Consider the following 26,264-nt stretch of genomic DNA (forward strand, 5'->3'; position numbering starts at 1 on the left):
TCAGTAAGATTATGGTTGTCAAAAATGTTACTCAAGTCTGTAGGGGGACCCTCCCAAAAAATCAACAAATCGTCGATATAACGGTTATACTTTATGATCCTACCTGCAGTCTCTGGGTTATTGAATAATAGAGCTTGTTCGAATTCAAACAAAAAGATATTGGCATATGAGGGGGCCACTGCCCCCCCATAGCCACGCCCATGAGCTGCAGGTAGTACCGATCACCATATACCAAAAAAATTTGGTACTCTTTACTTAGAAGGGCGCCCATCTCGGGCATTGAATGCACTAAAAAATCAGGTGCGATGCGACAGACGAGATGCCCGAGATTTCCCATAGGGAACAATGTTAAATGTCTCAATTGACCCGATTTTCCTGTTCAATGCCTCAATTGACCCAATTTTTCCATAGGAAACAATGTTAAATGGGCCACAGAGGCCAAATAGGCACCCTGAAGTGAATAATGGCCACCCGAATTGTTAACGCCACCCCACGATCAACGTCAACCCGAAGCGTGGCGAGCGCAGCGGTACGCGTCCTACGACCTTTTCATACCCCCACTATCCACGTCGGTGTGGAGTTGAGAATAGAAAGTGTGGCGAGCGCAGCGAGCCACCGAGCCCGAAGCGTGGCGAGCGCAGCGAGCCCCGCGAGGGGACGCGGATACCTTCACAGCTGTCCGCGTGCGCTCGCCACGCTTCGGGCTCGCCACACTTTCTATTCTCAACTCCACGCCGACGTGGATAGTGGGGGTATGAAAAGGTCGTAGGACGCGTACCGCCGCCCCTCACGGGCTCGCTGCGCTCGCCACGCATCGGGTTGACGTTAATCGTGGGGTGGCGTTAACAATTCGGGTGGCCATTATACACTTCAGGGTGCCTATTTGGCCTCTGTGGCCCATTTAACATTGTTTCCTATGGAAAAATCGGGTCAATTGAGGCATTGAACAGGAAAATTGGGTCAATTGAGACATTTAACATTGTTCCCTATGGGAAATCTCGGGCATCTCGTCGGTTGATCGCACCCGATTTTTTAGTGCATTCAATGCCCGAGATGCCCGAGATTTTTTACTAATGATGCCCACGATCAAAATCGTGGGCGCCCTTCTAAGTAAAGAGTACCAAAAAATTTTTTGAGAACCAAAGACATCAATTCAACAACCAGATTAACATCAGGACCCTGATAGTTGGCGTTACCAATGAGGAAGCGCCTCAGTGCTGCCAAACCTTGCCCATGTGGAATTGACGTATACAATGCACTTACGTCAATGGAGAACATAGAAACATCAGTAGTAAATCTTGATCATTTAGATACATTATTTAAAAGTGCAGTAGTGTCAAGGAGGTATCTTGGATGTTTTCTAATGCAAGGCTGTAACAAGCTATCAATATAAATCGATGTAGGTTGCATAAGGGAGCCCCGGGCGGCCACAATGGGTCGGCCCGGGGGGTCCTCCAGTGCTTTATGTATTTTGGGAATACAATAAAATTGCGGGACCAGAGGATACATAGGTAATAATGCCTTCATCAAACCCGCAGATAAAGTACACTAATCAACATCTTCCTGCAAGATGTTCTGTAATTTAATCGTAAACATTCTTGTAGGATCACCCCTAAGACACAAGTAAGTAGTGCTATCATTAAGATGTAACATGACAGAAGCTTCATACTTGTCGACATCCATGATCACTAGTGCTCCGCCCTTGTCGGCAGGACGGAACACCAGTGACCTGTCGTCCGACAAGGTTTTGAGTGCTCTACGTTCTTCTCTACTAATATTAAGCGGTACAACAACATGGTCCTTAACTCTATTAGCAACTTCAAAATTGGTGAGAGAAGAAAAAGTCTGTATAGTGACATTTTGTGATTGTGGGTCAAACGTTGACCGAGGCAGAATTCTACGCAATTGGGGGGGGGGGGGGGGATATCGTCTTTGGGGGATATAGAAGTACTCACAGTCTCAACCAGTTGGCTGCTGGATTTGTTAAAGAATTCTTTAAGGCGCAATTAACGGGAGAGGCGATGCTGCTCGAGTGTCCACTCCAATTCATTATGACAAGTAGATGGAATAAAAGATAGTCCACGGGACAATATCTGTGTCTCTGAACTTGAAAGGACACGTGATGACAAATTCACCACTAAGGTTTTCTGGGCTACGGGGGCTTGTTTGTTCTTTTGTCGGTTGTTCTGTTGTCCGCGGTGGGTGAAGCGTCTGGACCTCCGAGTCGAGCCCGGGTGGTTACCACTAAAGGGATGGTAGCCTTGCGGTTCCTGTGGTTTCTGGAGGTGCGACCACTCGCCTCACTGCTCGATGAATTAAAGTCGGTAGAACTTTGTTGCTCAGTGGGATTATAGTATCCTCGGTGAAAAAACGGTTTTCTGTTATCGCGATCTTTAAATGGACTCGTCCACTGGCAAACTGTCTGAAGGTCATAGTCCTTGTCGACTTTAATTTTTTTCTCTTTTTTAAATTTAATCAAGTCCCGTTATAAATCTGGATCTGAGAACTCAGTTTCTCATACCATTTAGTGGAGGTATCATTTAATAGATTGGCTTTATGTGTAGACTCAAAAGCCGCAATCTTCTCCTTGCAATCCTGGACTTCTTTTGATGAGTGCTCAATAATGAGAAGCATCCAGTCCAAGGAGCACTTGTTAGCGATAGCAACCAACTTGCGGCAAAAACCGGCATCATATTTGCCAATAGTGGGTGCATTTCTTATCCTTAGCCCCCTTGGGATTTTACTTGCTCGATGGTACTCACTTAAAGATAAAGCGTGATAGAAGTAGTCGGTCTCCCGTTTCCTGAGTTTAACCAGTTCACAGAAGATTTCTTCCAAAGGTACCACTTCCTCCAGTTCACTAAGATGGTGACGTAGTCGGATAGATTCAGCCTCGGTGTCCATATAGCTGAATGTTTCACCGCACGGATAAACGGTTCTGGAAAAACCAGCAGGGGTAACGTCCTCACTCGGTGTAAGGTCAGCCATCATGCAGCGAACACAACAGTGCGTGCAGGTGACATGAAAGATGGTTTAAGTACAGCCGACAAAAGAACAAACAAGCCCCCGAAGCCCAGAAAACCTAAGTGGTGAATTTGTCATCACGTGTCCTTTCAAGTTCAGAGACACAGATATTGTCCCGTGGACTATCTTTTATTCCATCTACTTGTCATAATGAATTGGAGTGGACACTCGAGCAGCATCGCCTCTCCCGTCAATTGCGCCTTAAAGAATTCTTTAACAATTCAGCAGCCAATTGGTTGAGACTGTGAGTACTTCTATATCCCCCAAAGATGATATCCCCCCAATTGCGTAGAATTCTGCCCTGGTCAACGTTTGACCCACTTTTTCTTCTGTCACCAATTTTGAAGTTGCTAATAGAGTTAAGGACCATGTTGTTGTACCGCTTAATATTAGTAGAGAAGAACGTAGAGCACTCAAAACCTTGTCGGACGACAGGTCACTGGTGTTCCGTCCTGCCGACAAGGGCGGAGCACTAGTGATCATGGATGTCGACAAGTATGAAGCTTCTGTCATGTTACATCTTAATGATAGCACTACTTACTTGTGTTTTAGGGGTGATCCTACCAGAATGTTTATGATTGAATTACAGAACATCTTGCAGGAAGCTGTTGATTCGTGTACTTTATCTGCGGGTTTGATGAAGGCATTATTACCTATGTATCCTCTGGTCCCGCAATTTTATTGTATTCCCAAAATACATAAAGCACTGGAGGACCCCCCAGGCCGACCCATTGTGGCCGCCCGGGGCTCCCTTATGCAACCTACATCGATTTATATTGATAGCTTGTTACAGCCTTGCATTAGAAAACATCCAAGATACCTCCTTGACACTACTGCACTTTTAAATAATGTATCTAAATTATCAAGATTTACTACTGATGTTTCTATGTTCTCCATTGACGTAAGTGCATTGTATACGTCAATTCCACATGCGCAAGGTTTGGCAGCACTGAGGCGCTACCTCATCGGTAACGCCAACTATCAGGGTCCTGATGTTAATCTGGTTGTTGAATTGATGTCTTTGGTTCTCACAAAAAAAAAATTGTATACGGTGATCAGTACTACCTGCAGCTCTTGGGCGTGGCTATGGGGGCGGCAGTGGCCCCCTCATATGCCAATATCTTTATGTTCGAATTCGAACAAGCTCTATTCTTCAATAACCCAGAGACTGCAGGTAGGATCATACAGTATAACCGTTATATCGACGATTTGTTGATTTTTTTGGGAGGGTCCCCCTGCAGACTTGAGTAACATTATTGACAACCATAATCTTACTGACAGTACCATCAAATTCACCTACACACATAGTAAGAGTGAAACACTTTTTGGATGTCCTATTACAGATACAAGAGGGCGTTATACATACCAGGCTCTATTCTAAGCCAACGGATAGAAATAATCTGTTGGCCTATAATAGTTGCCACCCTAGACCAACTGTTAGAGGTCTGCCATACTCCCAACTATTGAGGATTAAAAGAATAGTGTCCGACCTAACAGTGGCGAATGCCCAGATGGACCAGATGATTGAGCGTTTTGTCCATCGGAGGTATCCACTCTCGGAATTGAGGGCAACAAAAGAGAGAGTTATGTTGTTGTATAGAAATAACCTGTTAAATCCTGTACCCACAGAAAAGAACATGGAGAACAGGTTGCCGTGGGTAACCACGTACAACCACCATAGCCCTGACACCACCCAGATTGTAAAACATCATTGGCCGTTAATACAGGCTGATACCCAACTTGGACTGGCACGTACCTCCATCTTACCCAGCTTCAAACGCTCTAAAAATCTTAGAGACATTTTGGTTGTCAGACGCATCAAGCAGCAATACTAACAAACAACTTACCCGGGTGGGGTGTGTAAGATGTATGTGCACCACTTGTTCCTTCTTGATTCTGGGGGCCACGTTTAATCACCCCGCACGGGTAAATCCATTCCCATTAGACATTTGCTGACATGCAATACATCACATACTGTTTACCAAATTATTTGTCACTGTGGGCTGTCATACATAGGGAAAACAGAACTTCCCTTTCAGGAACGTATGGCAGCCCACAGGTCCTCCATAAGAAATGCACTTCTCAAGAAAAAGAGCGACCAACCTGTCGCACGACACTTCTTGGAATTCAATCACAACTTGTCATCCTTGAAATATAGGATGATTGACCATATCCCTTTGTCCCCCAGGGGTGGCAACCGAGGGTAACTATTGTTGAAATGTGAAGCCCGATGGATAGTCAAATTAGGTACGACCTCCCCGCGTGGCCTGAATGAGTATTCAGGCATCAAAGTTCTCTTATAATCACTCATAATGTTTGTTTAATCAATTAGGAGATCGATCTAAATGTTGAATATTATCATAAATACATGGTCGGCCATATTGCAGTACCAATGCACGGGATTCATATCGGTTTATGATTGTACTGTATGTTATTCGCTATGTTTTTTTTTTTTTTGATATCTTATTTTTTTGGGATGTTTTTTATAAATAATACACTGTATTTGTATAAGTATGCTTTGTACAACGTATCAGTACGTTATATTTTGTCATTTGTTTTCTATGTATATGGTTGGATAAGGGGGCTTGCCCCAGGAGCGTTCCTGTATTGGTCTGTCTCCGGGGGGTGGGTCTCAGTAACACGTTGATGCGCTAGTGGGCGGTACACATGACCACCCTGCTGACGCACACTACACCTGCACGCTATAAATGCTGTTTGTATCACTTGTATTTTTGAGCCTGAAGATAATACACCCGTATTGAAACGTTGCTAATAAAGGAGCCTTTTTTTCACTGTTCACATTGGTTGGAGTGCCGCTTCATTCTACAAGTCTATAATTGCTCTGTTGAAGGCACACAACGAAGTACTACGCTTCTAGGAGGAGTGCCCGGCCCCGCAGAAAGTCTGTCATATATATATATATATATAGGAAGCAGAGACGGGCGGCACTCAGGTAAAGGTGAACAAAAACCAAGAGGGTTTATTGGTGCATACAGGCAACGTTTCGGGGCTGCGCCCCTTTCTCAAGCCAAACGACAACAAGACTTGGCTTGAGAAAGGGGCGCAGCCCCGAAACGTTGCCTGTATGCACCAATAAACCCTCTTGGTTTTTGTTCACCTTTACCTGAGTGCCGCCCGTCTCTGCTTCCCATATTCCAGGGCAGGAGATATCCTGCTCATAGGAGGGCACCAGGGCAGCTTCACCCATCAGCAACAGGGAGTGCCGGATACAATTGTCATTTATATATATATATATATATATATATGGAAGGAAAGGGGGTTTTCCAGAGGGCGCTAGCCAATATTAGACAGAAAAATACCGGTTTTTACCGTTTATTATAAAAATGAACAAAATCCCTTAATAGGGTATCACAAATGCATAAAGATCATATACATAATAAACAATGATAAAATACTGCTTGATACAAAAAATGATATCTGACGTTTACAATTTCACATGAAGTGATGTTCAAATCTGTGGAGAATATCCCAACGCGTTTCGTCAGAACCTGACTTCATCAGGGGCAGATAACATAGCCGGCAGACACTATAAGAGTTCTATACCGATAAAGTTTGAAGGTATAATTTCATATAATGGTCCGTTGAAATTTCAATACTCGGAAAGACAGATGTAAATTATAACGTATCACAGCAAGCAATTAAAAGAATATTCTCAGCAGGCAGTTCAACTGATAGGTCTCACAACTGGTAAATCAGGTAATTTTGGATCTGATCAGAGTATAGAGAGCCACGGGGAGTAGCTAATAGTAGCGTTGCACCAGGGTGGATATTTGCTGATGCTGAACCCTGATGCTGGCTACTTCCTGTGGATTTTTATGCACTGGTCTAATATTCACCAGTACTGAAAGACACCATTTGAATTTCTTTTGTTGTGAAAATTCTTTGGGCTCATCTGCTGCTATATATGCTAGTAGCACTAAGCAAATATCCACCCTGGTGCAACGCTACTATTAGCTACTCCCCGTGGCTCTCTATACTCTGATCAGATCCAAAATTACCTGATTTACCAGTTGTGAGACCTATCAGTTGAACTGCCTGCTGAGAATATTCTTTTAATTGCTTGCTGTGATACGTTATAATTTACATCTGTCTTTCCGAGTATTGAAATTTCAACGGACCATTATATGAAATTATACCTTCAAACTTTATCGGTATAGAACTCTTATAGTGTCTGCTGGCTATGTTATCTGCCCCTGATGAAGTCAGGTTCTGACGAAACGCGTTGGGCTATTCTCCACAGATTTGAACATCACTTCATGTGAAATTGTAAACGTCAGATATCATTTTTTGTATCAAGCAGTATTTTATCATTGTTTATTATGTATATGATCTTTATGAATTTGTGATACCCTATTAAGGGATTTTGTTCATTTTTATAATAAACGGTAAAAACCGGTATTTTTCTGTCTAATATTGGCTAGCGCCCTCTGGAAAACCCCCTTTCCTTCCATTTCTATTCTGGGTCTTGTCTAACAGAGGACCCCCCAGAGGTGCTGCTGCCACTTTCTCGAGCGCAGAAAGGGTTCCCCCATTTGCTATATATATATATATATATATATATATATATATATATATATATATATATATATATATATATATATTATAGTGTACATGTTTCTTCTGTGACATATCATTCTGTCTACAATGAGCTATTGTAAAAAAATTATCTACAGTACAATTATTGTTTTGTATTTTAATAAATGTTTTATTACTTATAAGTAAGCGCTTTTGTCTATAATAAATTAGGGAAATACTTTTTTCATTTTTTTTTCAATTAGAAAGTTCTATCAGTAGAAGGGTGCCATATTGTATAACACTATTGTGGATATATTTATATATATGACGGCTTGGGGGGATGGCGGCACTCGGCAATGAAACAGACTCCACACTGGTTTAAACCCGTGTGGAGTCTGTTTCATTGCCGAGTGCCGCCATCCCCCCAAGCCGTCTACATACAGCAGCATCCCCTGCAGATTGGAGGGCACCAGAATCATCAGCAGTTTTTTGCTGTTAATACAGCTAACAGAAAGGCGTACATCGGAGTGCCTCCCCTCTGCAATATTTTAAAGGTTTGAATAAATATGAAGTTTTAACTGCGAATTGGTGAGTGCCCTCCTTACAAATATTCTATATATATATATATATAAAATAACAATAACAAATAACTATCTACCCACTATTACAGCCGACAAAAGCCAAGATTGGATGCTACAACTGGACACACAAATCAACAAATATAGACAAGAACTTATCCAATTCAAGAAAACCAAACTGGAAACAGTTAACAGAGACTACTCAGAGTTCAAGGTCTATAGCTGGGTTTATGGACGTGGGCAATCACAAGAAAGGAAAAGATTCCCTAGACGCCACTACAAACCTAAATTTGATACAGATAACTCAAGTGACAGATCATCCAGCGACACAGATCGTTCAAAAAACTCCAAGGCTACCCATACAAAAAAACCTCCTTCGGGAGTGACAACCAGGGCAAAAAGAGGCCCCATAGAAGTGGATCCACCCGCAGAGGTGGGCAAAACTTCAGGATCTACAAGAAAAAAATCAGGAAAGAGAACATAATCTTCAATTTATCTAATAGAACCTTCACTGAAGCAGAACTGTCTGTCCTAAATAAAGGCTTAACATTTGTCCCGACCCATACCCCGGATCTCTTTGAAGATCAGGTAGACCTATACAAATTCAGCAGACGCCTCAGGCTCAAGGAATACTTTGGCACGAACACAGAAACGGCTCCCCCCAGCACTAGTCTACATAAAAAAGGCACCTTTGACCCCATCTCTACCAACCTCGCCATCAAAAACTTTACTGGATACATGCAACAAAAAATCAAATCCATGCATGCGGCACCCTCCAAGGTACACAGAAATTTATCCTTAATCGAAAGAAAAGCTCTCAAAGATTTGAGTAGCTACACAGATATTACAATTCGCTCCGCTGACAAAGGCGGAGGAATTGTCATACAGGATATGTCGGCATACAAGAATAAAATCTACCGACAACTATCAGACACCCAGACCTACCGCCAACTAGATACTGACCCTACCATACTGTTCAAGAAAAAACTCGATGTCTTCCTAACAGACGCGGTATCTTCAAACATCATACCCAACAGCATCAAAACGGCGCTTACCAACGATTACCCTAAAACGCCACTAATCTACACATTACCCAAATTGCACAAGAATGCTACGAACCCACCAGGCAGGCCGATAATATCAGCCAGAGATTCCATTTTTTATACTACCGCACAATTCTTGGACCTTTTCTTGCAGCCAATCGTACAAAAGCAAACAACATATTTAAAGGATACGAATACGCTACTACTACATCTGCAAGACATCCCTCCATCATCGACCACATATCTACTGTGCACCATCGATGTAATATCTCTGTATACCAACATTCCTCATACCAGGGGCTTGGAATCAGTCAGAAGAGCGGTAAACAGCAGTGGAATCTACCAAGGTCCGGATAGCAACTTCTTTATTGAACTACTGGACATGACCTTAACTAACAACTATTTCTTGTTCGATAACAAGTTCTATATTCAACAATCGGGAGTCGCAATGGGGTCTTGCGTGGCGCCGAGTGTCGCTAATATATTCATGCACGATGTTGAGCATGACCTCTTCTTCTCTGACAACCGCATTGCAAATAAAATCAAAGCCTACTATCGTTATATAGACGATATTCTGTTAATATATGAAGATACACAGGAATCGTTTATAGAATTAATGGAAGACATCAATCAAAAAGATCCAGACATCAAGTTCACCAGTCATTCGAGCTACAGTGAAGTAAATTTTCTGGACGTTACCATCATGCAAACAGTTAACAACCCCCTCACCACCAAAGTGTACCACAAAGCTACGGACAGGAACACTCTGCTTCATGGCAGTAGCTTCCATCCTTCCCCTGCTAAGTGGGCACTGCCATACTCACAGTTCTTGAGGGCACTGCGCATCTGCTCCTCCAAAAATGATGCAGATAAGGAGATGTCTGACATGATACAAAAGTTTAGAGTCAGGGGGTATCCTCTGAAACTACTACTCAAGACCAAAGAGAAAGTGTTATCTATGGATAGAAACACCTTACTACGTACCACCATCAACACCTCTCAGAAGAAAAACGTAATTTGGACACAGTGTTTCACCACTAACAGCAACAAACTAATGACAGAGGCCAGAAGAATATGGCCCATAGTCAACACAGACAAACATCTCCCGTCTCTTAACAATTATAAAATCATGCCAGCGTACAAACGCAGCAAAAACATTAAAGACCTTGTAGTCCACAACGATGTGTCCAAATGTAAGGACAAAGTCTCCACAACCTTTCTACAGCGCAAAAACGGCAACTACAGATGCCTCAAATGTGTAACCTGTAGCAACCTAGAAATAGGTGATCAGTTCTACCACCCACGCACAGGAGAAAAGCTGTTTATAAAACACCCATTGACCTGTAGTAGTCAATACGTTGTATATTACATAAAATGCCCATGTGGATACCTCTACGTGGGGAAAACTATAAGACAATTCAAGGAGCGCATTGCGCTACACAAATCAAGTATCAAAGCAGCTTTAAACAACAAAGGGACTGACCAGCCTGTTGCTAGGCATTGGAAGGAACTGAAACATACTATCCCTAACATGAGATACAAAATGATAGATTGGATCCCCCCAAACGTCAGAGGTGGCGACAGGGGGAAAGCCCTCCTCAAGTGTGAAGCCAGATGGATTCACAAATTGGAGACTGTACAGCCGAACGGACTAAATGAACTGCAACCAATGTCTTGTTTCCTATGATCAGATCAAAAAAGTGGCGTCAACTGGATGCCCCCATGGATACGCATTAATGACATTAAGGAATGATTGAACTTTCCCCCACACATCAGATATATTGTTTATGGTCATTCTTTTGTTTCTTCAGGATGATTTCGCCCAAATTGTTGGACATTGTGATATCCATAAAATTGGACAGATAAATTGGACAGATTTATTGCTGCGAACTTGATTATTCTTATTGCCAATGATCAAATTGTGATCTTTCCCCAACACATTCCATATATTGTTTATGGCCATTTTTCTTGCTTCCTTAGGATGATTTCGCCCAAATTGTTGGATAATCTGATATCCAAAAATTGGACAGATAAATTGGACAGATTTATTGTTGCGAATTTTATTGCATTTATTGACTATTATGCCGTGATCTAAAAATCCGCTTGGTCTGTTATGAACACACAGTTTGTATCAGTTACGACAACAGTGCTTTAGATGTTTTCTAATCTCATATGCAGTTGTTCACGTACGTGCCGTTTTTTGTCTTTAACCATTACATCTGTTTCTTTACAGTGCTACGCATCATCTTCCCACAGCCGGCCTGGACCATGAGCATCCCCACTTTATTTATTTCGACACACCACTTGTGCAATAGCCACCAAAGCCGCTACTTTGAACCCCACATTTATTGTGGTTACCATGGTAACCTCCGAACACGTTTGGCGCACACCCCTTGACAGCACGGGTCTGCTGACTACCAGTGAGTCTGACGTCATCAGCACCACGCCGACTGAGGGGCAGGTGATGGGTGCACACGAATTGCTGCATTGTTTGAATCCACTATAAATGTAAGTACTGTATTTCTTTCACACCATGTCTTGATAAAGGGCACACAGCCCGAAACGTCGTCACACTTCCCAGTGTTGGTGTTATTTATTTAACCACCCTATACCTTATTCAAAAATCCCTGGAGTGCCAGCAGAAATTCTCTCTGTATATTCTCCCTCATCTGAGGGTTGCAAGGCACCCGGGTCGCTGTGGACCTACAGCAAGTGCCAGGACTCAAACTCTACTGTATTTTCCGTTGCATCCAGATCACTGGACTCAGGAAACCGAGGCACAGCTCCCCCATAAAATACTCAAGGCAGCACTTTTCTGTTGTTTGTCCACACTACCATCACGTTTGGAGCACATCACTCGCAGTGGCTGCTCAGGATATGTCCAAAGATGCAACCATCCCCGGCTTCAAGGATATCACCCTATCAGTGGGTGCCACTCTGATACTTTCGGACTCAGATGCCGACAACATACTCTTCAAGGAAAGATTTACAGACAAAGACGATCTACCCCCAACGGAACACCTAATTACCCTATTAACTCGTCTCAAGAAGCGTGAAATTGACTTTTTTCTGCACGGAGTCACTCTCTCGGATTACTTCCGAGAGAAAAAAATCCCGAGAGGATTCCGCATAAAAAACGTGCCCACAATTGGCAGAAACAACCCTGAATTTTGCAAAAGATGGACATCGGTGCTTAACAAATGTTCCCACGACCTTATCCTCCTCGTTATAGAGGAATCCAAAAGAGAACTTATGCTGGTCAAAGAAAAAATACAAAGCTTTGAAAATAACTATCTACCCACTATTACAGCCGACAAAAGCCAAGATTGGATGCTACAACTGGACACACAAATCAACAAATATAGACAAGAACTTATCCAATTCAAGAAAACCAAACTGGAAACAGTTAACAGAGACTACTCAGAGTTCAAGGTCTATAGCTGGGTTTATGGACGTGGGCAATCACAAGAAAGGAAAAGATTCCCTAGACGCCACTACAAACCTAAATTTGATACAGATAACTCAAGTGACAGATCATCCAGCGACACAGATCGTTCAAAAAACTCCAAGGCTACCCATACAAAAAAACCTCCTTCGGGAGTGACAACCAGGGCAAAAAGAGGCCCCATAGAAGTGGATCCACCCGCAGAGGTGGGCAAAACTTCAGGATCTACAAGAAAAAAATCAGGGAAGAGAACATAATCTTCAATTTATCTAATAGAACCTTCACTGAAGCAGAACTGTCTGTCCTAAATAAAGGCTTAACATTTGTCCCGACCCATACCCCGGATCTCTTTGAAGATCAGGTAGACCTATACAAATTCAGCAGACGTCTCAGGCTCAAGGAATACTTTGGCACGAACACAGAAACGGCTCCCCCCAGCACTAGTCTACATAAAAAAGGCACCTTTGACCCCATCTCTACCAACCTCGCCATCAAAAACTTTACTGGATACATGCAACAAAAAATCAAATCCATGCATGCGGCACCCTCCAAGGTACACAGAAATTTATCCTTAATCGAAAGAAAAGCTCTCAAAGATTTGAGTAGCTACACAGATATTACAATTCGCTCCGCTGACAAAGGCGGAGGAATTGTCATACAGGATATGTCGGCATACAAGAATGAAATCTACCGACAACTATCAGACACCCAGACCTACCGCCAACTAGATACTGACCCTACCATACTGTTCAAGAAAAAACTCGATGTCTTCCTAACAGACGCGGTATCTTCAAACATCATACCCAACAGCATCAAAACGGCGCTTACCAACGATTACCCTAAAACGCCACTAATCTACACATTACCCAAATTGCACAAGAATGCTACGAACCCACCAGGCAGGCCGATAATATCAGCCAGAGATTCCATTTTTTATACTACCGCACAATTCTTGGACCTTTTCTTGCAGCCAATCGTACAAAAGCAAACAACATATTTAAAGGATACGAATACGCTACTACTACATCTGCAAGACATCCCTCCATCATCGACCACATATCTACTGTGCACCATCGATGTAATATCTCTGTATACCAACATTCCTCATACCAGGGGCTTGGAATCAGTCAGAAGAGCGGTAAACAGCAGTGGAATCTACCAAGGTCCGGATAGCAACTTCTTTATTGAACTACTGGACATGACCTTAACTAACAACTATTTCTTGTTCGATAACAAGTTCTATATTCAACAATCGGGAGTCGCAATGGGGTCTTGCGTGGCGCCGAGTGTCGCTAATATATTCATGCACGATGTTGAGCATGACCTCTTCTTCTCTGACAACCGCATTGCAAATAAAATCAAAGCCTACTATCGTTATATAGACGATATTCTGTTAATATATGAAGATACACAGGAATCGTTTATAGAATTAATGGAAGACATCAATCAAAAAGATCCAGACATCAAGTTCACCAGTCATTCGAGCTACAGTGAAGTAAATTTTCTGGACGTTACCATCATGCAAACAGTTAACAACCCCCTCACCACCAAAGTGTACCACAAAGCTACGGACAGGAACACTCTGCTTCATGGCAGTAGCTTCCATCCTTCCCCTGCTAAGTGGGCACTGCCATACTCACAGTTCTTGAGGGCACTGCGCATCTGCTCCTCCAAAAATGATGCAGATAAGGAGATGTCTGACATGATACAAAAGTTTAGAGTCAGGGGGTATCCTCTGAAACTACTACTCAAGACCAAAGAGAAAGTGTTATCTATGGATAGAAACACCTTACTACGTACCACCATCAACACCTCTCAGAAGAAAAACGTAATTTGGACACAGTGTTTCACCACTAACAGCAACAAACTAATGACAGAGGCCAGAAGAATATGGCCCATAGTCAACACAGACAAACATCTCCCGTCTCTTAACAATTATAAAATCATGCCAGCGTACAAACGCAGCAAAAACATTAAAGACCTTGTAGTCCACAACGATGTGTCCAAATGTAAGGACAAAGTCTCCACAACCTTTCTACAGCGCAAAAACGGCAACTACAGATGCCTCAAATGTGTAACCTGTAGCAACCTAGAAATAGGTGATCAGTTCTACCACCCACGCACAGGAGAAAAGCTGTTTATAAAACACCCATTGACCTGTAGTAGTCAATACGTTGTATATTACATAAAATGCCCATGTGGATACCTCTACGTGGGGAAAACTATAAGACAATTCAAGGAGCGCATTGCGCTACACAAATCAAGTATCAAAGCAGCTTTAAACAACAAAGGGACTGACCAGCCTGTTGCTAGGCATTGGAAGGAACTGAAACATACTATCCCTAACATGAGATACAAAATGATAGATTGGATCCCCCCAAACGTCAGAGGTGGCGACAGGGGGAAAGCCCTCCTCAAGTGTGAAGCCAGATGGATTCACAAATTGGAGACTGTACAGCCGAACGGACTAAATGAACTGCAACCAATGTCTTGTTTCCTATGATCAGATCAAAAAAGTGGCGTCAACTGGATGCCCCCATGGATACGCATTAATGACATTAAGGAATGATTGAACTTTCCCCCACACATCAGATATATTGTTTATGGTCATTCTTTTGTTTCTTCAGGATGATTTCGCCCAAATTGTTGGACATTGTGATATCCATAAAATTGGACAGATAAATTGGACAGATTTATTGCTGCGAACTTGATTATTCTTATTGCCAATGATCAAATTGTGATCTTTCCCCAACACATTCCATATATTGTTTATGGCCATTTTTCTTGCTTCCTTAGGATGATTTCGCCCAAATTGTTGGATAATCTGATATCCAAAAATTGGACAGATAAATTGGACAGATTTATTGTTGCGAATTTTATTGCATTTATTGACTATTATGCCGTGATCTAAAAATCCGCTTGGTCTGTTATGAACACACAGTTTGTATCAGTTACGACAACAGTGCTTTAGATGTTTTCTAATCTCATATGCAGTTGTTCACGTACGTGCCGTTTTTTGTCTTTAACCATTACATCTGTTTCTTTACAGTGCTACGCATCATCTTCCCACAGCCGGCCTGGACCATGAGCATCCCCACTTTATTTATTTCGACACACCACTTGTGCAATAGCCACCAAAGCCGCTACTTTGAACCCCACATTTATTGTGGTTACCATGGTAACCTCCGAACACGTTTGGCGCACACCCCTTGACAGCACGGGTCTGCTGACTACCAGTGAGTCTGACGTCATCAGCACCACGCCGACTGAGGGGCAGGTGATGGGTGCACACGAATTGCTGCATTGTTTGAATCCACTATAAATGTAAGTACTGTATTTCTTTCACACCATGTCTTGATAAAGGGCACACAGCCCGAAACGTCGTCACACTTCCCAGTGTTGGTGTTATTTATTTAACCACCCTATACCTTATTCAAAAATCCCTGGAGTGCCAGCAGAAATTCTCTCTGTATATATATATATATATATATATATATATATAAAAGGAATCTTTTGCTATTTTGCTATTTTTTTTATCATGCAGCTTTTCATCACAGACTGTCTATTTTTGTAATTATGTTATTTGTGTTTGAGCTGTTCGGGAGCCCCAGAGGAAAGTACTGTTAAAAGTATTCACAAGGATGTACCCACTAAAGAAACCCTTATTTGTGTGGAGCCATCCACAATACTGTGAGGAGGGTATGCTAATCTATCCTTGGAATATCCCTGTATGTTAAAGAAACCTTTATGTGTCTTACCTTCTTCACACTGATAGTGAGTAGGGTAGGCCCATCTACCATTTGAAGTCCACACATACCATAAGGTGAGTAGCAGCAAGCCATCGGATCTCCCCAGCCCCCAGCACTGCTCTTTCTCAGGTCAGTATCAGTGGCGTAACAAAAACTTTTGCTCCCCCCGCCGGGACAATTTTGCAGCCCCCCCTGGGACAATTTCGCCGCCGCCCCCTGTTAAAAGAAAAGACCCCCCCGGGAGCTGGCAGGGGGGTCCATGCGGCGCGGGGGTACCTGTGGACAGGGAGAGCCTGGAGGTCCCTGCGGCGCTGAATATGATGTTGCCTGGGTCCCTGCAGTGAAGTGGAAATAATGCGCTATCTCCGCCGCCCGGTGGCGCGGGAAGGGCTTCTAACTTTGAAAACACTGGCTGCACACTGATTGGCTGAGATTCAGACAATCAGCATGCGCCCAGTGTTTTCAAAGTCACAAGCGCTTCCCGCGCAGCCGCATGGCGGTAGCGCGTTGTTTCCACTTCACTGCAGGGACCCGGACATCGTCATACTCAGCGCCGCAGGGACCTCCAGGCTCTCCCTGAACACAGGTACCCCTGCGCCGCACGGACCCCCCTGCCAGCTCCCCGCTGCACCCACAAGCAGTGGGGAGCTGGCGGAGAAACAATAGCGCACGCAGACCCCGGCGGCTGCGGCCCCATAGTTACGCCACTGGTCAGTAAAGTAGCCTCCAGACAGCAGCAGACTATCCTTTCTTTCTCCGGCATTTCTCTTCTTCCCTCCGGCATTCCTCTGCTTCCCTCAGCTCGTTATGGAGCTGCGGTGGCCAATGTTTTTGCTAAATGATCAGATTCAGTTCCTTAGGATGCAACAGTTGATCATAGAAGGACATAGGAGCTGTCTATATACACAAGACGTCTGCTGAAGCATTGGTAACTAAGTCCATCTTCAAATCAGCCCTGAATTACACCTATTGAGCGATGAAGGCAGAAGGATTTTGTCTGATTCCTGTAATATCAGGTGCTGCTGATGTAGTCTGTCCCAGATGAGAAGTGTCTACACTGTGCACAGTATGCAAAAGAACAAAGGGAAAGTACTATTTTTTTGTGGGGCACTGCTGCTGGTCTTATTTTAAAATATAACTTTTAATTCAAGATAATTTAAAAGAGGAAGGACCATGGTCCCTTACAAATATAATACACAAAATACACAACACAAATATAAGTACAAAGACACATACCAATGCTGCAGAGATACAAACATAAATCTATTAGGCTAGTGTTTGGTTTCGGAGATAACTAGCAATTATAACTCTATATTGGACATACCTAGGAAGCCATTCTGGTGAAAAGTACATATAGAATGGGCTCCTTTTGTGCACAGCAGAGCCCTTCACCCACTTACTAACTATAGTTTTCATAGTTCTCAACAGACCAGCCAGTAAAACCTTTGCCCCCTTCCCTTTTTGTTTTTCACCTTCCTATAGGTGTAATCCACCTTCCTCACTGTAATCACTGAAGTACACCCAAGATGGGTCTTTGAAAGGGGCATAGTGGGATGTGTGGCACAATATGTGTCTACTGTACTTTCACTTTTTGGCATCTGCAGTTGGCACACTTGGCTGAACATTATCCTGCTGTTTATGACTGTACTTACCAGCACACAGCTCTTCACATAGTTAAAGACCAGAGCTTTGATTGTAAATGTCTCTCCTTGTACCACAGAGTAGGGTAAGATCAGGTCGATGAAGTATGGTTGGAAGGTGGTGAGTCCAACATCCTTTATCTCACTAACTCCAGAATTCCCCAGGCAGATAGCATCAGTTACCCACTTAGTGATAGTATCTGGGGTAGTCAAGTTCAGCTCTGTGTGCCCCTCTGGCCTGTCAAACAAGATTTAGTCTTGTTTTTATCAGCTATAATGTTAAATTACTAAACAATCCTATACAATAAAAGAACCGGTGGCCACTAGATGTCACCCAAAAATTCATGTATTTCTCTGAGAACAGTAGGGATGTCAATCCCGGGGCATTTTTTTAATCCTGGAATTCGAGATTGAAAAATGCCCAATCCCAGGATTCCCAGGAAGTTGGGGATGGGTGAAGTCGGGCAGCGTCTGAGCAAATGGTCAGACACTGCCCGGCATTACAGTCTAATCTCAAAGTCCTGGGATTGGAAACACCAATCCTGTGATTGAAATCTCGGCTTTTAGGGGACAAATCCTGGGATCCCGCTGATCCTGATCCTGGGATTGGCCACTTTAGTGAACAGCCGCTGATACTGTTCGGCCATGAACAGCCACTGACATTACTGTTATGTTTTATCAATTTGATGTGCTGGTAACTAGTAAATGATTAATTCTGAACTTAATGCAATATTAATGTTTACAACTACAACAATACAATTACCACTAATACTCTTACTGCATCAAATGTTAACTGACACATATAGGCATCGATATATTATACCCGCACGTCACATTTGGGTATAATGCTTTATGCTTCGCCGACGAATCGGGAAGCAGCAGCACCAAGATATATTAACATCTCAGATGCCTAAGAGGGGAAGTGAAAACTCTCCCTCCAGTAATCGCTGCTAGAACGTCCACAGCAAATCCGCCTAGTGCGGAAGCATTGTGCATCATGGCCCTCTTGCGATATAGTAGAAATAGATATATTAGATGCACAGTATATTTGTACTTGCAATACTGACCACAAAGCCCATATTTTCAGACCACCCAGATGCTGCACAGGTGTAGTCATTACTGACTGTCACATTTTCAAACATGTGATGTATTTATACTTAACTGACACATTCTACAGATCCACAGGTGGCCTGGAAAACATGAACTGTTGGTAGATCTCGAGGACTGGTTTGACCACCCCTGTTCTACAGCAACAAATACAATATGAAGGCCATACATTGTATGATAGCTAGGGCAGAGAAATACGTACCCCACAGAAACTAGATCAAACAACCAGGTGTCTGGGAAGTATTCCCTTGTGTGAGGCTTCTTCAGCTCTTCACCTTTTTCTTGGAAATCAAAAGAAATATTAGAGCTATAGTAGGTGAAAGGAAGAAGGAGACAAGGGAAAGGGAATGAAAGAACCAACTGAATGAAGTACTGTACAGTATAATTAACTGATTGTCCGCTGTATAAACTGAGACCTGGAAATAAAGTAATATCCTGCAGTACATCTCGGATCAGCCAATACAGCATGTCTACCTCACATTTGGCAGAAAGCAGGTTTATATAACTTTAGGGGTATACACACAGTGCGATTGCTTTGCTATTTGTTTCCGTTTCGATTGGGATTTAATCGGGAACGAATCGAACGCATTAGATTCGAACCATATAGTACAGATCTGTATTATAGAGCCTTGCCTGCACAGTCTATTTTTCTACTCGATTATATATGAGGACATATCTGTATATACTTATACTCTCTTGAATTGGACAGTAGTGATAGAGGAGGAATATCAGAAATTTTTGGGCTCGCTAGGCTTATTAGGGTCTGATTATTGCACTTTTTCCTTTTTGTATTGGAAAGTGACTAGGGCAGTGGCATCAGTGTTTTCCATAGGCTTTATTGAAGCATTACATAATCAGTGTACAGCAGTTGCAAAAGCCGGTCATTTCCATGGCTAGATGTGCCTTCTGGATGTTTTGGAAAACCTACAGTAGATCCTTAAATTGATCACTACTTTGGGGGCATAAAAGGCTTTTTAATTATTTCCAACCAGTGCAATTTTTTTGTGGCCTTCACCTTAATTTGGAGAACTGATTATTTACACTACCTTGCTAAGCTGATATTTGTGTTATTGATATTTAGCATGTGACCTCAGTTCTGTCATGTGGCTTGTGCTAGTAGGTTCCTGCTAACTGGTAAGAATATCCATGTTGTAGGGATGTTGTGGAGATTGGTATTATAGAAATATATAGAAATAGTCAACTAGAATACATCTGGGATGCAGAGGATCATTTTGGGAATTCCAATTGAGTGGTGATTTGCTATAAAGGGTATAAACTTAATTTAATAATAATCTCCAAACAAACCACACGTACAGCCCCTCAATATTAGCCACAATGGCTTTAAGCTCATTTGGGGATGTCCTCTTTATGCTGTCCCCATGTACTCTATGGCCCTTATTCTAGTTGATTCGGATGGATACGTATTTCGGACAGGAACCGAGTGTTCTTTGCCTCGCCTAGCGTGCGGATCGCTCACAGCATCCGAATGTGGTAAGATACCGAGCATACAGACCGCGAGTGGATGTTTCATGTGAACAACTCCTCCATCTGTGGCCCTTATTCTAGTTGATTTGGACAGATGCGTATTTCGGACAGGAACCGATTGTGTTCTTAGCCCAGCCGAGCGTACGGAGCGCTCACAGCATCCGAATGTGGTAAGACGCTGAGCATACAAACCATGAGTGGATGTTCCATGTGAACACCTCCTCCATCTGTGGTAACCTCCCCCATCCTCCGATGGTCGCCGACCATCGAATGATGGACCGAGCGGTCATGCAGCACCGAGTGCTCCAGACCACTTGGACATTTTTCCATATGAAAGCAGGGATATGGGTGGGCAGCTGGCATCCGGCTATGTCAGTTGTCCGGCCGCCACACGTGCATCACAGCCACATTACCATACGTACGCCCAGCATTTTCATGGGAACGCCCATGAAACGCGGGGCGTACGCATATGGTAATGAGCCCAAACAGCCCTTCAGGCCCCACTCCACCCCCTTCTTGGATGGTTCTGTACGATCGTTTTCTGCACGGACCTCACTCCACGTTCGGACGTGCGAAGCGTTCTCACATGCGCAGATACACCTCTGCACATGCGTAAATACCAAACATCGACCCTCCGATGGTTGGCGATAAAGATTTTTGGAGGGTTTGTAATTCTCTGCTTGCATAGGATGACACATAAAGATAATGTGGCTATATCCAGATTTCTGGCTTGTATGGGAACTGGAGTTATTAAATACTTGCAGGTGAGGTACAAGGTGGTGAAAGTACTGTATGCCAATCTAATAGAGAACATTCAGCTAAGGAAGTCTGTTTTAGGTTATTGAGAGACCCAGACTATTTTCCATCTTATGATTGGTTTCTATAAGGTCATTTTTGGGTGGATGGCCATGAATCTTTGAACCTGGCTATGGAGGGAAACTCTTTGCTGGCCACAATGGTGTTTAGGTAGCAATTCCCATTTGATATTGGCAAGTTCCACAAGGAAGGATCTAGTTGCAAACTCATGGAGGGACAATTACGTGGCCATTTAAGGGCGGTTATTCTCCCAAATCCTGGTTGTGCTACTGTGAGTGCCACATCTATAATTTCAGTTACACATTTTAGCTTATGCTGAGGTTGTGCAATAGTTTCTTACTGGGATATGGTCATTAGGTCAATGAGCGGAAGGTCTACATGCATTGGGTCGGCCTCTGAAGATCGACATGTCAGAAGGTTCACATGGAGTTAGGATGACGGGGTCATTAGGTCGACACATGCATCAGGTTGACATGGACTAGGTCGTCAGTCAAAACGGTTGACATGGGGTATTTACCTTTTTTTAAACATGTGCCGAAAGGCGGTATTTCATGCCCTATAAAATAATGAGCCAATCATAGTGAGACACCGTGCCCGAAGCATGGGGAGCGCAGCGAGCCATGCGACGTGATGTGGTAAACTTTTATATTGTCCATAAAAATGAGAAAACCCCATCTCTACCTTTTGACGGTCGACCTAGCCTATGTGGACCCAATGCACATGTCGACCTAATGACCCGGTCATTCCCTTTAACTCTCCTAGTTTATATAAATGATATTAAGTAGATAATATGCCATTACCTTTAGTACTTTTATCCTTTTTGCGATGCACTGAAGAGCGTCCAGCAAATCCACTCGGAACACAGGTCGGAGGTTTACTTATTTGTGTGTTGGTAATAATTTTTAGATTGTATAACTTTAGTAGAAAAAAAAATTGTAATAGTCAAAATAAATATACTAAATAATTATAAAAATACACCTAAATTGTATTTTCTACAACAAAGATAACTACAATGTTAGTAGACTGACCTAGTTATTTTTATTCAATGTAGTATTTTGTCCAGTTAACAATAATACAAAGTTTTTTTTCTCCATGAATTCTGTGGCCCCAGCTTTAATGATCCAGTATTAAACAAATATGTTACTAAGGCGCCTTATATATATAAAATATATGCACAGCATTGGACTGGGATATCAAGCGCTCACAGACAGTGGTACTGGCTTAAGGGGTGTGTCCGGCCACCAGAGAGACTTTGCCAACCATTATTATGCAGAAAACATGGATACCACAGTGTCTATTCATACATTTTTCACCTCTAGTACAGGGTTGCCGACTTTTACATTCTCCTCTCCGGGAGAACCCCGGAGAGGAGACTGTCAGCATCACTTCTGGGGGCGGGGCCTGATGGAGACATCATCAGTCCCTGCCCGCAGTGATTCAAATCACGCAAAATGTGGGTTTTCAATGAGGGGGCGGAGCTAAATATGTCCGATTTGCATATTTAGCCCCTCCCCATTTGCCGAAAAGCCACAAATCGCGGAATTCAAGCTTCTTCTGCACCCAGGTACATGGGGGGGGGGGGGGGGAACCGCCGGAATCCGGGAGGGTTGCCCACCTTTCCGGGGGGCCGGGAGGGGGACCCGATTTTCGGGATCCTCCCGGCCATTCCAGGAGGGTTGGCAACCCTGCTCTAGCAGTTAACTGACACTTTAATACTGTACAATAACAATTTTTAATTTTAATTGACTGTCAGAAACAGTGCGGGAATTTTAATAGGATGAGAGATTCAGAAAGGTTTTTTTTTTAAAGCAATCATTTTTACTGCAAAACTGGTTTTTGCAGTGTAAAGATTGCCGCTTTAAAAATAATGGAGATTTCTTACCAAACCTCTCACTTTCTGTATCTCTCATCCTTTTAAATTCCACCCCTGGTATCAGAATAGGGGGTAGAACCCAACCAAGGGATTTCACAAGTACCCCTTTGGGCCTGTCCAACTCTGTTCCCAAACATCCGGAAGACTCCTAAATTTAAGGGAGTTTCCACTGTCAATGGCATATTACTTGTTCCCCACAACATGCGTCTGTGATAAGGAGGCAAAATACATTAGCTATGTGTGTGAGGCCACTTTGCATGGACCTTGCACATTATAATGGCTGCTGCTGCAGTTGGGCAGGTCCCTCGTTGAAAACGTATAGTGACTTTATAAATAGTTTTTTAAGGATTTTCTTTTACCAAGGATTTATTCAATTACTTATTTTTACCTCATTCTTATCCATCTGCAGTAGTGCACGCAGGGGGGGTTTCTGAGTACCCAGAAACCCCCCCAGGAGTCTAAGGGCACTAGGCTGAAAGCTGAGGGTCCCCTCTTTCCATGGGTACAAGATTTTAAAAAATCGGCCCTTGGGAACCGGAGATATCTGACTTCAAAGCAGTGGTCCCCATTCAAGCCTGTTAATTGCTATTCCCAGTCAGATATTTAAGGTTCTGTCAGACTTAGAGTTTTTCTGAGGGTATATTCCAAAAGCTGGGACTCTCTCCCTTTGAAGGACACTAGTAGCTTGTCTCTACTGTTCCCAGAACCAGAGATATCAGCCTTCCAGTAGCTGGTTACTGCTCCAGCTTCACACACCTGGTATGTAGTTTTTCATACTCATTGGAAGATTGCTCTGCCCCCTGAACAATGATCCCCTAGTCCCCAATACCATTTGGTAGGTGGGATTCTCTAGTTTTTAATTCCATTAAAATCTAAGAAATCTATTTCTGGGAACTGGAGATATCTACAGTCAAGCAAGCTGTCCTCCCACCAGAAAATTATGAATAATAAGACCACTCCACTATCCACCCTTCCTCTGCGTATTAAACATCCTCTACCAACCTGAAAGTTATGTATCAGGGCCCCTTCATTCAGCCCAATGCCCCCTTCTCCCACCATCTGTGCAGTAAAGGGGTAATTAGTGGAAATTACTGATCCAGGCCCTACATGCTGAGCGGTTGATATAATACCCCCTACCACCCGGGGGACATCAAAGCTTTCCCCCACCCCTACCGCTGGAGGATCGGTAGGTGCCCCAATACATTGTTATGCCCAGGGTTCTACACTGCTGTTGACGCCCCTGTATATATGTATATACATATATATATATATATATATATATATATATATCAGGGTTGCTTACCTGACCCTCTCCTTCAGGGAGAAAATGCTCTGTTCCTGGACTTCCCTGGTAATGTAGGATTGCCATCACCTGTGGTGACACCTTTCTTATCAATTACCCAGCTCCCCACAGGTGATGGCAATCATACATTACCATGGAAGTCCAGGAACAGAGCATTTTCTCCCTGAAGGAGGGGGTCAGGTAGGTAACCCTGATATTATTATTATTAATATTAATATACATTTGGTCTATCTATAATACTTTAACTGACCCGGCATATACTGGGTCACCTAAGTGTCCATCTCCGTGCTTTGCTCCGCCCCACTGGAAACCCCCTTCTGAAAATCCTGCGTTTGCCACTGATCTGTGTCTGGCTGGATAAGAAAGTTAAAGAAACCTGATTGAGTTTTGTCCCTACTTCAGTTTTGTGAGTTGGGGTATGCTTTAAAGAAAACGTTATGCATTTATTCTCGCACGCTTTGAAGTGAGTGGAAAGTACATGTATTGCCTTGTCCTTTCAGTGGGTGGATCTGGTAAAGGCCCTAAAAAATACCTTTAAAAGTGTTAAACCAAACACATTGATGTGGGTGTGGTATGTTTCACTATCCACTATAGAAAAACATTCATCCCGTATTTGTTGTGTTTTAAACAACACATGTATATCCATTTCTTCTTTTTTACATAACATTTGGCCTTATTCTGGTCGGTGCGGTCGGATCCGAATATGCTGCCAGGACCGAGCGTCCTGAGCCCCGCCTTCCGTACGGATCGCTCACTCCGTCCGAATGCGGTAAGCCGCTGACCGCACGGAGCACGAGTGTATTTCTTACGGATACACCTCCTCCATCTCTGGGAACCTCCCCCATCATTCGATGGTCGCAGACCATCGAATGCAGGACCGAGTGGTCAGGCAGCATCCGAGTGCTCAGACCACTCGGGCATTTCTCCGTGCAAAAGCAGGGATCTGGGCGGGCAGCTGACATCCGGCAATGTCATATGTCCGCCCCCTACACGTGCGTCACGGCCGCATTACCATACGTACGCCCCGCATTTTCATGGGAACGCCCATGAAACGCGGGGTGTACACATATGGTAATGAGCCCAAACAGCCCTTCACGCCCCTCTCCACCCCCTGTTCGTAGTGTCCACAATTCATGCGGAATTTGGACGTACATCCCGTTCGCACATGCGCAGAGACGCCTCTGCAAATGCGCAAACACCAAACATCGGCGGACCGACCGCACGCGGACATAACCGCACCAACCAGAATAAGGGCCATAGTGAGAAATGATTGAAGAAAAAGAAAGAAAGTTACATTACTACAAAAGATACTGTTCATAGATAGCGCTCTGAAAATAATCTAAATAAGTTATGATTGTTTAGAAACAGCTCATCTGTGTTTTTGCACCTTGATTACTCATCATTTTTACTTATAAGGAATGAATTATAGTTTAAACATACCTCAAAAAAAGCAGAAGCATCTAAGTGAATGTCCCAAAAATTTTCTAGCAGAGTCTCATTTTCTTTGCAAAGATGCACCTTAGGTTCCCTCATTTGGAATGGAGGAGGTGCTCCTGAATGAAGAATCGTTGCCATATTCTGTAACTGTACACAAAATGATAACAGAAATACATTCCTTTTTTTGATTACTAATTATCTGCAGAAGGTGATTCATAATTACAACAA

General features: G+C 43.2%; 1 protein-coding gene across 1 annotated transcript in view; it reads right to left on the reverse strand.

Annotated features, from left to right (window-relative positions):
* Positions 1 to 26,264, reverse strand: part of LOC146009234 (alpha-2-macroglobulin-like) — a 213,705-nt gene that overhangs the window by 41,648 nt on the left and 145,793 nt on the right. The window contains exons 16-19 of the mRNA XM_083149395.1: positions 26,040 to 26,183; positions 22,224 to 22,338; positions 19,325 to 19,403; positions 18,028 to 18,253 (exon numbers count right to left, since the gene is read on the reverse strand). Of these exons, the coding sequence (XP_083005521.1) occupies positions 18,028 to 18,253; positions 19,325 to 19,403; positions 22,224 to 22,338; positions 26,040 to 26,183 (564 nt within the window). The remainder of the gene's footprint in view (positions 1 to 18,027; positions 18,254 to 19,324; positions 19,404 to 22,223; positions 22,339 to 26,039; positions 26,184 to 26,264) is intronic.

This window comes from Crinia signifera, chromosome 6 (genome assembly GCF_055691185.1).
Source record: "Crinia signifera chromosome 6, ASM5569118v1, whole genome shotgun sequence".
Lineage (NCBI taxonomy): Eukaryota > Metazoa > Chordata > Amphibia > Anura > Myobatrachidae > Crinia > Crinia signifera.